Source organism: Ictalurus punctatus, chromosome 12, assembly GCF_001660625.3.
Source record: "Ictalurus punctatus breed USDA103 chromosome 12, Coco_2.0, whole genome shotgun sequence".
Lineage (NCBI taxonomy): Eukaryota > Metazoa > Chordata > Actinopteri > Siluriformes > Ictaluridae > Ictalurus > Ictalurus punctatus.
Window position 1 is genome coordinate 16,486,211 of NC_030427.2, and position 14,701 is coordinate 16,500,911.

At 39.4% G+C, this 14,701-nt stretch overlaps 1 protein-coding gene and 1 long non-coding RNA gene across 5 annotated transcripts in view; both read right to left on the minus strand.

Moving 5' to 3' along the window:
- Positions 1 to 5,942, minus strand: part of LOC128628681 (uncharacterized) — a 17,299-nt gene extending 11,357 nt beyond the window's left edge. For 2 of the 3 annotated variants that reach the window (XM_017481167.3, XM_053684125.1), the window contains exons 1-2: positions 5,804 to 5,942; positions 685 to 798 (exon numbers count right to left, since the gene is read on the minus strand). In XM_017481167.3, the coding sequence (XP_017336656.2) occupies positions 685 to 754 (70 nt within the window). In that variant the 5' untranslated portion in view covers positions 755 to 798; positions 5,804 to 5,942. Of the gene's footprint in view, positions 1 to 684; positions 799 to 5,038; positions 5,284 to 5,803 lie in introns of those variants that run through there. The other variant, XM_053684126.1, reaches the window with a different exon arrangement.
- The window catches only part of LOC108272640 (uncharacterized), a 31,330-nt gene extending 20,400 nt beyond the window's left edge, over positions 1 to 10,930 (minus strand). The window contains exons 1-3 of one of the 2 annotated variants that reach the window (XR_008397269.1): positions 10,639 to 10,928; positions 9,885 to 9,988; positions 9,021 to 9,757 (exon numbers count right to left, since the gene is read on the minus strand). This is a non-coding gene — a long non-coding RNA (uncharacterized LOC108272640). Of the gene's footprint in view, positions 1 to 9,020; positions 9,989 to 10,638 lie in introns of both variants that reach the window. The other variant, XR_008397268.1, reaches the window with a different exon arrangement.
- Between the last annotated feature and the right edge of the window lie 3,771 nt (positions 10,931 to 14,701).

Here is a 14,701-nt window from a genome sequence, read left to right on the forward strand (position 1 = left end):
TGGACGGGGCCATGTACCGTCAAATCTTGGGTGAAAACCTCCTTCCCTCAGACAGGGCATTGAAAATGGGTCGTGGATGGATATTCCAGCATGACAATGACTCAAAACACACGGCCAAGGCAACAAAGGAGTGGCTCAAGAAGAAGCGCATTAAGGTCCTGGAGTAACCTAGCCAGTCTCCAGACCTAAATCTCATAGAAAATCTGTGGAGAGAGCTGAAGGTTCAAGTTGCCAAACGTCAGCCTCGAAACCTTAATGATTTGGAGAAGATCTGCAAAGAGGAGTGGGACAAAATCCCTCCTGAGATGTGTGCAAACCTGGTGGCCAACTACAAGAAACGTCTGACCTCTGTGATTGCCAACAAGGGTTTTTAAACCAAGTACTAAGTCATGTTTTGCAGAGGGGTCAAATACATATTTCCCTCATTAAAATGCAAATCAATTTATAACATTTTTGACATGTGTTTTTCTGGATTTTTTTGTTGTTATTCTGTCTCTCACTGTTCAAATAAATCTACCATTAAAGTTATAGACTGATCATTTCTTTGTCAGTGGGCAAACGTACAAAATCAGCAGGGGATCAAATACTTTTTTCCCTCTCTCTATATATATATATATATAAACCCGACTTCCTTTCAGTCATTCACATTCAACAATTTAACATCTGGAGTGATATTTCACTTACTCTCAGCAGACTTTCCAACACGTACAGATGACAACATCAACACAAAGAACAGGAGAGTCGCTGAAGCCATGTTCCCATGCTAAATCCAGAGGATTTTACATCATGGTGTCCAGGCTGAAGAGAAAGGAGAAAAAAATACATTTTATTTCCCCAAGCTCAGGGACAGAGCAGAAATATCACCACAAAACATTACACAAATCATAAGGACATGACAGACAGTGTGCTGTGTTTAAGATTTCTGAAATCTGGGTTTGATATCAGTTATATGCTGCAATACAGCACCTCTTAATATTGTTGAATCTCAAATTCTGTGTTTGTGAGACTCACTACATCTCAGAAACCACACATATTCCTGACACTATCATTGGAAAAGGGAGATGATCTTTTTCCCCTCGGCTTTTCTTAACTGTTCTTTCTTTCTCATGCATTTCTGATGTACAAACATTACTCCATAATCCCAGGTTCCCAATCTTTGTTCTGTATGTAACACACACACTGTCTGCTCTTACACTTAGCTTTTATGTGAAAATTTGTTAGATTTCATTTCAATTATTTGCTATAGTACAAGATCTTTACAGCTGTGGATCACTGAGCATGGGGCAGTCTCCTCCATGATTCCTACCCAGTGACTTTACATCTATATCTTTATATCTATTTATAACAGGGCATCATGGTGCCAGTCACTCCCATTGGTTTTTAAGCCTTTTTTTTGTTGTGTGTTTCTTTGTTTAAAGCAGAGGTTCTCAACCTTTTGTAATATATATATACACATATATATATATTGGCTGACAACGTTAACGCTTTAACACATGCGATTAATCAAAAAATTTTAACACATTATTTTTTTTAAACGCATATTAATCATTTGACAATCAAGTTTGACCCCAACTTCTTCCCGTTATCGCAGTGCGGATGGTTACCTAGCTCTGTGTGATTAGGGCACGGCAAACGTGAGTAACGGACAGAGGAAACGATGTTGAACAGCAAGTTTCGTTCTAAAAAGCTTTGTTAAGTTTTGATAAAGCCAAAGTTGTGTGCACTTTTTGCAGTGACGAACTATCCTTCCATTGAAGCATGACAAGCTTGAAGTACCATCTTTGGGCGAAACACAGTTTTGCCGATGTTAGCAAATATGCTAGTGCTGAGACAGGGTCAATAAGCCGTGCTCGTCAAACGACACTGACGGAGTGCAGCCGGGGCAAGTTTGTCAACAAAACGACAACAGCCAAGCTAACTAGTGCGATCGCTAAATGGATTGCCACAGATTGCAGGCCCATCAACATAGTTCAGGACCGGGGCTTTAAGACTTCATTCACGGGGAACTATTGTTACTAGAATACATGAACTGTACGACGCTGAAAAAGTTACAAAAGTGAGGCAGTTGGCAGAAAGTACTTTTGTTGCACATACTGGAGATCACTGGACATCAGTAAGTAACCATAACTACCTCGGTGTAACAGCACACATAATCGATGGCAACTGGCAGCTGCTCTCATTCACGTTAGGCATGTTAAAAACAGAAGAAAGGCATTTTGCCAAAGCATGCGCTATTTTATCAATGTTGCAAATGAGTGGGAGATAATGGGCAAGGTCACAACTATAGGAACAGACAGCGCTCGTAATATGATTGCCGCTGCAAGGAGTCTACCATTCGCGCATGTGCCGCGTGTGGTGCATATGATACAAAGGGTGATCACCCTGGCTTTACGGGACAGCGGATTTGACAGAGTTTTAGCCAAGTGCTGTAAAATAGTAGGACACTTCAGACACAGTCCTGCAAACACTGCAGAGCTGAAAGCACAGCAAGCCTCTCATGGACTAATAGTGGAGTCCCTCGTCCAGGATGTACCAACGCGCTGGAATTCAACTCTTGAAATGATAAGGCGGATTCAACACAACACAACAAAGATCCACTGAAAGCAACGCTGGCACAGCAGAAGCACAACGTGTTCGCCATGATAGCCTCAGCTGAATATGACAGGTTGGCAAAGTTGGAAAACTTGTGAAATGTATGTATCCTACTCCATGGTGCTACCCGCACTATATCATCTCCTGCGTACAATGGCGGTCTCTGATGTTGACCCTCTGATGTTGAGTTCTCCTTTCACCCTCAACAGGCGAAAGGAGAACTCAAACCTGTTGTGGTTAAAGGTGGCAACCACTAGATCCTAGGTTCAAAAACCTTAGGTGCTTGCCCAGAGCAGAGAGGGGAGAGGAGTGGCAAAAGCTGCACGAGATGCTGAGGGATAGTGAACCTGCACCACAGACCTCTGGAGAAAAAGTGGAGCCAGAGCCACCAAAGTAGAAGATGGCCCTCCTACTCATGGGATCAGAGTCGGAGTCTGATGAAGAGGTACTGGCCACAGATAAATCTCTAGAGAGGTACAAGGCAGAGCCCTGTGTCAGCAGACAAATATGTCCACTACAGTGGTGGTCATCACAAGCAGATACATATGGTAAGCTGGTCCATATTGCAAAAAGGTACTTGGCTACACCTGCCTCAACAGTGCCATGTGAGAGACTGTTCTCTTTGGCAGGCCACATTCTGCAGAAGAAGAGGTCAGCTCTATCATCTGAAAATGTGAACAAGCTAGTCTGCCTGAGCAACTGGTTGAAAGAAGAGTAGACTGTATGATTGGTTGACAGGAGGCATGTTGCACACATGCACACTGACTGAAGTAATTATCTTTAACCAAGAATGTAGAGGCTGTTCACTCTGTCTCTTCAAAGACATTATGGCATTCCGTTTCTAAAATAGGCCTCCTTATTGTTGCATTCATTTGAGTTGATGTTACTAAGCAAAACATTTACAGGTAAGGTATTTGTGACTTTGTAGCAGACATTACTTTGCAACAGTTGTTGGTTTCTGCTAAATATGTCTGCAGTTCAAATGGATGCCTCAACAATTTAAGAGATTGTTATTGAACACTTGTTGGGGCAGTGGTGGTTTGGTGGTTAAGGCTCTGGGTTACTGATCGGAAGGCCGGGGGTTGAAGGCCCAGCACTGTCAAGCTGCCACTGTTGGGCCCTTGAGCAAGGCCCTGAACCCTCTCTGCTCCAGGGGCGCTGTATTAAGGCTGACCAAGTGCTCTGACCCCAACTTCCTGACATGCTGGGATATGCAAAGAAAATAATTTCATTGTACATATGTATATGTGATCAATAAAGACTCTATCATTATCATTGTTAAACGTGTTAATGTTAGCAATAATAAAACTGAAGAATCTGTTTCCTTAAACCAGTTTCTCATGCATTTATTTATTTCAACACTGCATGGTTACAAGTAAATCCTAGTATTTTAAATTTGCGATTAATCGTGATTAATCACAGCCCATGACTGTGATTAACTCCATTAAAATTTTTAATCAATTGATAGCACTAACACACACACACACACACACACACACACACACACACACACACACATACATACATACATACATACATACACACACATAGGCCACCTAATTGGTAATCTGTTTTTGGTATATTTTTTTTGCTTCTGTGTTTTTGTACTTTTTCAATTACATTTCATAACTTTTATGATTTAAAAAAAAATAACATGACTTTTATTAAACTATATAATGGACAGGTATGGAACATGAATGATCAAAAGTGTTTCTGAACACTATAACTACTTTGAACAATAGAACTAGGCTGTAATAACGTGAACTATTTTACATGTAAAACATGTCGCATAACATTCGTCTTACATTCTAAAAACATTCACATTTGAATGATGTAAATTGGGATGGAAGAGCGCGTCTCGTTATCCATGACATTATTAAATCTCCGGCTCTCAGACACTCACTGAACAGAGCAGACGCAAAGACAGGTGTGAGTGCACCGGGAAAGAAAGACCTCGTGCATGCAGGACAGTATTGCATTTAGAAAGTTCATGGGCGCTTTTTTTTTGTAAAAAAAAAAAAAAAAAAAAAAAGTCGCTAAAGGGGTCTGAAAAGTTGCTAAATTGGCAGCACTGGTCTGCACTGACAGCTAGGGGGAACAACAGCTAAGCTCCGCCTCTCCCCAGCAAAAAAGAAAACACAGAGGGAGAGAGAACGCGGAGGTTTTCAATTTATGCACATTTTATTTGAAAAGCAATAAAACACACAGAGTACCCAAATGATGCCCTGTCTGTTTTTTTTTCTTGAAAACAATTTGCGCCCCACTTCTGATCTCTCCGCCCCCTGATTGAGAACCACTGGTTTAGAATCGCCATCTTGTGATACTTGGAGTCAGCAGACAGGACTGAAACCTGGGTTTGATATCAGTTATATGCTGCAATACAGCACCTCTTAAATTTTGTTGAATTTCAAATTCTGTGTTTGTGAGACAGAAAATTATTAGTTACTCAAAATTCATCCAGAAAGCTGAGTCACTGAACCATCAGGAGAGGGATTCTTAAAAAGTACATGAATAAGTAAATCTCTCCTCTCTCACATATACTCCCATCAGCCATAAAACAGGAGCGCATTTCATTTTTAAACCCCTGAGCATGGGGCAGTCTCCTCCATGATTCCTGCCCAGTGACTTTATATCTAACACGACATCATGGTGCCGGTCACTCCCATGAAGCCTTTGTTGGATTGTTTGTATAAAGAGTCGCCATCTCGTGGAACTTGGAGTCAGCGCATGCGCAGTGGATATGGCTGGGTGGACAGTGGTTCCGCCTCTCACAAAAGTACGAATAAAATCAGACTTTCTGAAACTTTTGTAAATCCAGAAATGTTTATCTCGGTTTGTCTTACGCAAACATTTAAACATAACTTTACTACAGATTAATAAATAAAATACATTGTTCTTGCCCGAATGGTTTAATAATAGCGCTATGGAGCGAAATGATCACGCTTATATTAGCAACGAGCTACGGAAGTAGCAAAATGTTAGTCTAGAATTTACAGCATTAAGTTCCGGCTTGGAAAATGTCTCCTATGGTTTCTCAGTACAGCTGCTACAGAATGATGTAGAGAACAGCAGCACTGTAAACCCGGATTCACCGCTGGTTCTGCTGCACCAGACCCAACACAAGGGCCAACGACTATGACTTCCTTCTTACCTGCTTCATCTACCTTTACACAAAAATGTCACACATAAAGATCGCGTACAAAACACGTACCTGATTGACCTATTCCTAGTCTATTCTTCAGCACTGAAGTGATCTCAGAAAATCAATATGGACCGAGCTGTGGTGGTTCTAACACAATTTTCCTGGTACCGTAGTTTCGTTTTCATTTGGGACTGCCTCACAGCAAAAACATTCAAACCAGGAAATGATGCAACGTAGCCATTTATAAACCACATCAAAATAAAAGTAGACAATCCTAAACCGCTGGAGATTTTAGAAAGGTAGGTAGTAAATAGAATTATAAATTCACAATTTACTCTCGATATTAATATAATCTCTTCAAACAGTCAAAGGAACAATGAGTTAATAATATTTTGGCTATTATAACGTGTATAATAGTATAGTATAGCAGGCCTACAGTAGGCTACAGTCTGGGCCGGATTATCCAATGGGCATTATGGGCACTGGCCCAGGGGCCCATGCGCACTTGGGGCCCAAGCGAGGGGAAGAAAAAAGTTTTTCTTTTCTTTCTTTTTTTTTACATTGCCGAAAACGGAGGGCAATGTCTGGTTGGGCTGCACAAGATTAAAAAAGACACACCCCACACAGTGTCTACAGCGGCAGGCTGGAGAGCGGCGCCTCAAAGTAGTTTTTGACGCGTTCCTGTTCAAATCCGCCTTTTACCAAACTCGCTCTTCTCCCTTTTCCATCACATATCAGAACGGACAGGCATTTATTTTCAGTTAAAATGAAGAAAATATTTGAAAAGTGGAAATACTGTGTCTAACCACTGTTTAATAATAAATTGTTTATGCGTTAGGGGTAGGTGTAGGGAGGGAGGTGTAGGGATGCCACCAATAAAGTGTCATCAATTTAATAATTTTAATATGGTATGCACTTATATAGCGCGTTTATATATATATATATATATATATATATATATATATATATATATATATATATATATATATATAAACATTATCGGTTCTACAAAGCACATTACACTGGTTCTCATTCACCCATTCACCCAGACACCAATGGTAGCAGAGCTGCTATGCAAGGCAAGACATTCTACCCAGGGGCCTCTGAATCCTAAATAAGGGCCTGAGTACAATATACTGTAGTATAGTCTAGTATAGTGTAGTGCAGGAGTTGTTAATTGTCTCCTGTAAAACCTTCATTTGAAAGCTTAGATAAGATGTAAAATCTGAAGGCTGTCAGAATGAAGATGATTTCCTTCCCAGTGATGGACATAACATTAATGACGTCACTGTTAACAGTGCTAGTTGTTACAGCAACAACGAAGAGAGGAACTTTAGAACCCCACAGACTTAATGTTCTGCTTTAAATATGTGTTGAATGTGTTATTGATGTGCACTAGAGGGCAGCACACACACTCACATTTCACACTTTACACACGCTGGAACTTTCTGGGAAAACTTTCAGCCTTCTAATGAACATTTAATATCATTTCTTTCTTCCACAAAACCAGTCCACAATTTAGTTCACACTTTTTTGACTCATAGACATTATGAACTGATGTTAATCAGTGTGTATTACTCCCACTTTAGTTCAAATGTTTTATCTCCATCAACTCAGTGTGTAATATAGAATGTGATCTTTATAGCAGGTATTGGTACTGAGTTCTGGGTTTGGTATCAACAATCGGTCTTCGCCTGTGGAAGATTTTAAACAGTGAAAAAACACAGTGAGAGTGGAAACGCAACAGAACCATCCAGAACATCAACATTTACCTGAGATGTGTTGATGGATTAAGCTAAAACACTGCATGGCTAAAATTACAATTCAGCTAGCTAACACGTTGCTATTAAGTAAGTGTACAATTATGAATTAGCTAACTGGCTTTTAGGCTACCCAGATAACAAAATTTGTCTGGCCCATTTGTGGGCCACATACTTGCTTTAGTTCTGGCCCAGTATATGCCTGGGTCCCCGGCCCAAAACTGGCCCACACACTGCAAACCGACACATACAATTTCCTCCGGCCCAGATCCAGCCCAGACACTGTAAAGTGACTTACACTCTAGTGACTTAATGTGGCCCGGGTCTGGCCCAGATACTGTAAGACTGAACTGGCTGAGAGTTGGCTTGGTACCCGTGCCAGATGTGGCCCAAAAACTGTTAAATGTACTTCATTTTAGGAGGGAAACACAAATTCAAACATTTAATAAGATTAAGGGCTTTTATTAAACATTAACATATACAGTAGACATAAAGTGTATGTAAACTTTTCAACTGGGTAATTTTTATAAATTCAGCTATTGGCTTGTGGACTATATGCAAACATCTGTTATGTGAAATAGTTTATTCAAGAGAGGACTAAATAAACAACAACATGGGATTTTTATGATCTTTCTTATTTTGTTAAAAGTAAGATTTTGCAGATTCTGCATGGGGTATGTAAACTTCAGACCACAACTGTCACGTTACAAAGGTAGATACAGAAGCAAGCGCAGATCTTCAAACAGTTTAATAAACAAACAAACAACAAAACAAAAACATTCAGACAACTCAGCAAAATACTGTGGCTAAGGCTAAACATAAACTATCAAACAAAACATGGTACAGGGACACAGGTCAAGTTAGACAATACGTAAGACGAGGAAGCAGTACAACCAGTGGCTATATATAGGAGTGCTCATTAAACAGACTGTGATACAGGTGCAGGTGGTCATGTGACATTGATGTAGTATGGTGCAGTAGCTGCTGGGAAATGAAGTCCAGCGTTAGCAAGGCTTTTTACAAACAATTAAAAATAGACTATAATATGAACATTTTAACAAATTAACAAATAGCACAAAAAACACACACCACAGTTAAAACACTCTAAATACCTTCCTTTGGCAAAAGGAAGGTATTTAGAGTGTTTTAACTGTGGTGTGTTTGTGTGTGTGTGTGTGTGTGTGTGTGTGTGTGTGTGTGTGTGTGTGTGTGTGTGTGTGTTTTTTACCCAGATCTCACATCTTCCTCACATCTTCCTCACATCTCACATCTTCCTTCCCCATCTACAGCATGAATGAAAACACAATTTGGGCACTTTGTCACGTCCTCCTGCCTCTTATACACATCATTAATGTTAGCTAAATTAGCTAGCTGGCTAGCTAGCTGTTAGTACACCGTCTGATATTATGTTCTCGTCGCCATTACACATACCATTATGAAGATATAGATATAAAAAAACATATTCTTCCTGACATTTTAAACATCAAACAATATCGTAGACTGAATTACTCAATTAAATTACTTACCTTCTTCAGCTGAAATGATTCCTCTTGAAAACGAAGAATGACTGCAGCTTCGAGGATCCTAACCGATTTAACAGTCAAAACTTTTTTGTTTCCCCAGGCGGCTGAGCTCCTTGATTCTAGCTGTGGCCCGACTGTGATTAACGAACTCGGGCCGAAAGTAGATACACACCGCTACACAGAGTATGGACCTGCCGCAACTACACCAGCTTTCAGCCGAGATTGGCTCACATATCAAAACCCGTCTGTCAGTCAGAAGTGGTGTGAACAGTCGGCAGGGCTCCGGGTCATTAATTTTTCACAGATAACGGCATTGAGCCGATAGTGGCGCATTTCTACCGGAATCGGCCCAAATGTGCTTGCTATCTGGGTATAGACAGTCTAACGGCATTGTAGGAGTAGAAACAAGACAGGACCATACAGAAAATTTACATTTATTGCAGGTATGTTGATCATTACTAAAAACACTTAGTTTGAACAAAATTACACTCTAAATACACTTAGCATCAATTGCTAACAAGCTAATTAAGATACTCCTCAACATGTGATAACAGCAACAAATCTCAAAGCAGTGAAGTACTGTACTAAATATGTCAGTACACAGTGTGGTGTCATTTAGTTATTGTACTTAGTGCACACTGTGTGATTTGGACAAATTTCCAAATCTTACGTCCATCAGCTTAAATCAGAACATTCGCATCTCTGGCTGTGTTGTTACCACGATTACAGTACAGCTTCACCTGCACAGAGAGGGAAGATCAGTCAAATGCAAGAAGAAGAAAAAAGTTCAGTAACTGCACAGTGTGTGTGTGTGTGTGTGTGTGTGTGTGTGTGTGTGTGTGTGTGTGTGTGTGTGTGTGTGTATACCAGTACAACCACGAGGAACAGAATGATGAATGACAGCCCACCAGTCTCACTCAGGTAGATGAACAGGTTCCATTCATTTTTCTCTGTACATATCGGTATGATTCCTGTAAAAAAACACACACACATACACACAGTGCCAGTCAGTTCAATGATCAGTGGTGTGTGTTACACTCTAAGTTAACACAATCATCTCATGCCATCTTAAAACAAACATTGCAAAAACAGTAGCTTTCTGGTGGTAAAGATGGAGACAAAATAATGACAAACTGGTGGCCCAGTGACAGCAAAACTTGTAGTCCACTAATGGCAGAACTGGTAGTCCATTACTGATAAAATTGGTGGTCCACTAATGGCAAAACTGGTGGCCCAGTGACAGCAAAACTGGTGGTCCACTAATGGCAAAACTGGTGGCCCAGTAATGATAAAACTGGTGGCCCAGTAATGATAAAACTGGTGGCCCAGTGACAGCAAAACTGCTGGTCCACTAATGACAGACCTTATGGTCCAGTACTAGCAGAACTGGTGACGCACTAATGGCAAAAATTCTCACTTCTACTACGCAGCTTCATGATGGGTTTGTCCGTGCGACTCACCTTTACACTCGTGAAATTTTAGCCTTTAAATTAGTAACAAAAACATGCCAGACACCGTTGCAGACCTTACCCACATTAGACATACTGAATATACTGCTAGTAAATGTGTTCTGCTTGAATCCATGCTTTTCAGGATAATGTTAAAATATAAACATGCTTACCCAGCAGGACTATGAGACACGTCCTCTCACTGATGGTATATACGTCACGTCTGTTAAATCTGCACCAGTAAACTTGCTCACGTTGCTGATAGACACTGAGAAATCTCTGAAGTTCTTGTTCGTCTCCACTCGGCCTCTTATGGGTTCCTCAATAGTCAAGCTTCCGTCTTTGTAATAGTACAACATCGACTCCTCTCTGCTGCTGTAGAAGTTGAAGAAGGATTGAGATCATTTAGATCCTGTGTTAAAAATGTAAGAGACTCCACTTGGACATACTATCATGACTAAGCTATTTAAAAAATTATAAACAGTTTCAGTTATGATGGCACTGAATCACTGCTGTTTTTAAAAATATATATCTACAGTCTATATGTACAAATATATATATTAAATTTTTTTTACCCTTTTTATATAATTAAAAAAAGACATTTTTGTTTTTTGTCACAGCTGTTATGTGTTGCGTGATTTCTTCCAGAAACAGACATACAATTTAGGGCTAAAATTCAAGATCCTGAAGTGTCCTGAGTTAGTTGTACTGTAGTAGAATATGAATGAAAGTAAAAATGGACTGTTCTTATACCTTAATGTAGGAGTGTGTGTGTGGCCTTCTAGATGTGTTAGATCATTCTTACTCTTTATGTAGTAAGAAAAACACACAGCTTACTTCTCCTCTGGCTGTCTGTGCATGAAAACTCCGTCCTGATCTGGGTTTGTGATGCTGCGCTTGATGGTGGCTTTTTCCCCAACACGCACAAACAGGCGTACACAACGGCCATCACCATCTACACACAACAACACTTATATACATACATATATACATATATATGATGTATTCTGTAAACAGGATAAGTTATTTATGCATCCCCATAGGCAGATATTTAGAGTAAAACACATATAAAACACTGATTATAAAATATTTATGAAGGCATTTATGGAAATAAAACATCAGATTCAAAACAATTGTGGAGTTGTGAAGCCATAAAACAAGTCATAAACTACTTCTTAAAGTAATTTTTAAAAAGATTTTTAACAATCAACCCATCACTGATCACTGCTGCTCTCAAACAACATTCTCTCAAATTATATCCAAAAAGTAGTTTGGCTATATAGTACAGCCATTTTTGCCTTTTGTTGGTGTTGGATGGGGACAAAGTGGACTTTAATTTCTTTATTTGGATATCATTTAAATAAGTCATATTAGATCAGTCTCTAACACAAATTATTAGACAGGTATACCTTCAACAAAAATAGTCTTATTTCTATAGATTTTACACCCATTGTTACTCTAAAATATCCATGACTAGAAAGATGTTTTGGTGGCTTTAAAAATTTTGGGGAGGAGTATGCCCAGACCCCCTTAAAAGAGACTTGGCACCGCCATTCTGAAATCTCTACTGACATCGCTGGTGCTACCTAGCTACATTAACTGTGAGCTTAGCAAGCCGTGTTAATTTCTGTGGTGCTACCCAGAGCTGTCTTCCCAGGCTAGTCAGCTAATGCTAACCAGGGAGAGGAAGAGCAGGATTTCTGCACAAATGGCAGAAACGTGTGCCTAACAGAAACATGTTTGCTTAGCAAGAAACAAAAAAAGAGGAAACATTACTCCTTTAAAACAAAACAAAAAAGAGGAAACATTACTATTTTTTTTACGTCAAAAAAAGACGACACAATTCGTTCGCTTAGACTTCTAAATACTTCTAAAATGATAGTGTGTCACTCCTAATGAGATCAAATACTTCTAAACACATAAAACCAAACTCCTAGAAGAAAGTGTTGAACTCTTCTACAGGCATCAAAATACAACACATTCCTAAATGTGAAATTAAGACACACACACACACACACACACACACACACACACACACACACACACCCGCAGAGGTTGGGTTTCCCCTGCTCTCTTTAGCATGTAATGGGACCTAAAAAACATGTTCCCAGTTCTGTATTTCATTAATATGATATGGGTTTTTGTGGGACCTCAAAGTCAAATGGGGTTTCTGTTCCCCAGCACTGCTTACCGCACTCAATATAATAGGCCCAGACTTGAGGCAACTAAACAAATGGTTGGAGTCGTGGAATCACATGTAGGGATGCACATGGTCAGCAACAATACTCAAATAGTCTGTGGCATTCAAGCCATGATCGATTGGTATTAACTGGGCCCAAAGTGTATCAAGAAAGCATTCCCCACACCATTACACCACCTCCACCAGTCTGGACTGTTGACACAAGGCAAGTTAGGTCCATGGATTCATGAAATCGAGATTCATCAGACCAGGATACGTTTTTCCAGTCTTCACCTGTCCAGTTTTGGTGAGCCTGTGCCCACTACAGCCTCAGCTTTCTGTTTTTGGCTGGCAGGAGTGGAATCCGACGTGGTCTTCTGCTGTTGTAGCCCATTTGCCTCAAGGTTTGACATGTTGTGCATTCTGAGATGCTTTTCTGCTCACCACAAGTGTACAGAGTGGTTATCTGTGTTACTGTAGCCTTTCTGTCAGCTCAAACCAGTCCCATTGACTTCTCTCATCAACAAGGTGTTTTCATCTGCAGAACTGCCTCTCACTGAATGTTTTTTTTATTCCATCATGCTGTGTAAATTCTAGAGATTGTTGAGTGTGAAAATCCCAGGAGACCAGCAGTTATAGAAATACTCAGACCAGCTGGTCTGGAACCAACAATCATGCCACGCTCAAAATCCCTGCAATCACAATTTTTCCCCATTCTGATGGTTGATGTGAACATTACGTGAAGCTGCTTACCTGCATCGGCATGATTTTATGCACTGCACTGCTGCCACACGATTGGCTGATTAGAGCATTGCATGAAGGAATAAGTGTACAGGTGTTCCTAATAAAGTGTTCATTAAGTGTATATTTAGTGTGTATTATAGCAGTGCATAGCACAGTATAGTGTGTTACAGCATAGTACAGCTTAGCCTAATTATTATTATAGTATAGTATATTATAGTATAGTATAGCGTAAGATAATCTATATATTTATTAAACAGTTATTATAGTGTGTAGTATATTATAGTATCGTACAACATACGACTCAAAGTGTTGGTTTAATTGTACCGCGAATTAATGCACAACATAGCACGGTATAGTGTAGTATATCATAGCACTGCATAATATAGTATAGTATAGTACATAAAAAGAACTCTTAAAAACACTGACATGCTACCAGCAAGGTTATTTTTATATTACGCTGTGTAGTATAGTATAATGTAGTATACTATAGTACAGGATAGTCCATCTGTTAATAGAAACACTGACACACAACAATCTGGTTGTTTCTATTATATTATGTAGCAGGGTATGGAATGGTAGTATAGTATAGTTCATCTACTCATAAACACACTGAGACACTACGCTATCATCTTCTTATTATTATATTATGTGGTAGAGTACAGTACAGTGAAGTTTATCCACTTTTAAAACCAGTGATGCACTACAATCTGGTTGTTATTATTATATTATGCAGTATAGTATAGTATGGTATAGTATAGCTTAATGTAGTGTAGTATCACATTGCATAATATAGTATATTTCATATAAAATTACTATATTGTTCTTATACCATGATTATATCATTTGTGTGTGTCCATCTGTCCAGGTTGTGCTGCACCTTCCTTATATAGATCACAGCTTCCTGTCTTTGTTAATTGACTTTCCAGCAGTTGCGTGTCTCTGCTTTTTACTTTGTGTGTTTAAACCCTGTGTGTTTGTGAAGTTCTGCGTGTGTGCATTAATATTCTGTGTTGTTCTGTCTCGTCTTGGAACAAACGAACACTGTTCCAATGCACTCAGTGTTTCTATGGTTACTGTGATACTTGGTTGTGTGATCCACTTTGACATTTACAAATCTCCAACTCAATTCTGTTCAGTAGATATTTATTAATATTTTCTATTTACATTCAAGAAAACAGAATGATCAATACACAAAATAACTCACACAAAAAATCTGTAAGTAATAATGACAGCCAGTAAAATACACACCCAATCATGTGATTAGGCCTTGCTACATAATAAAGTCTGTTAAATATTATTAAAGTGCAAAAGAA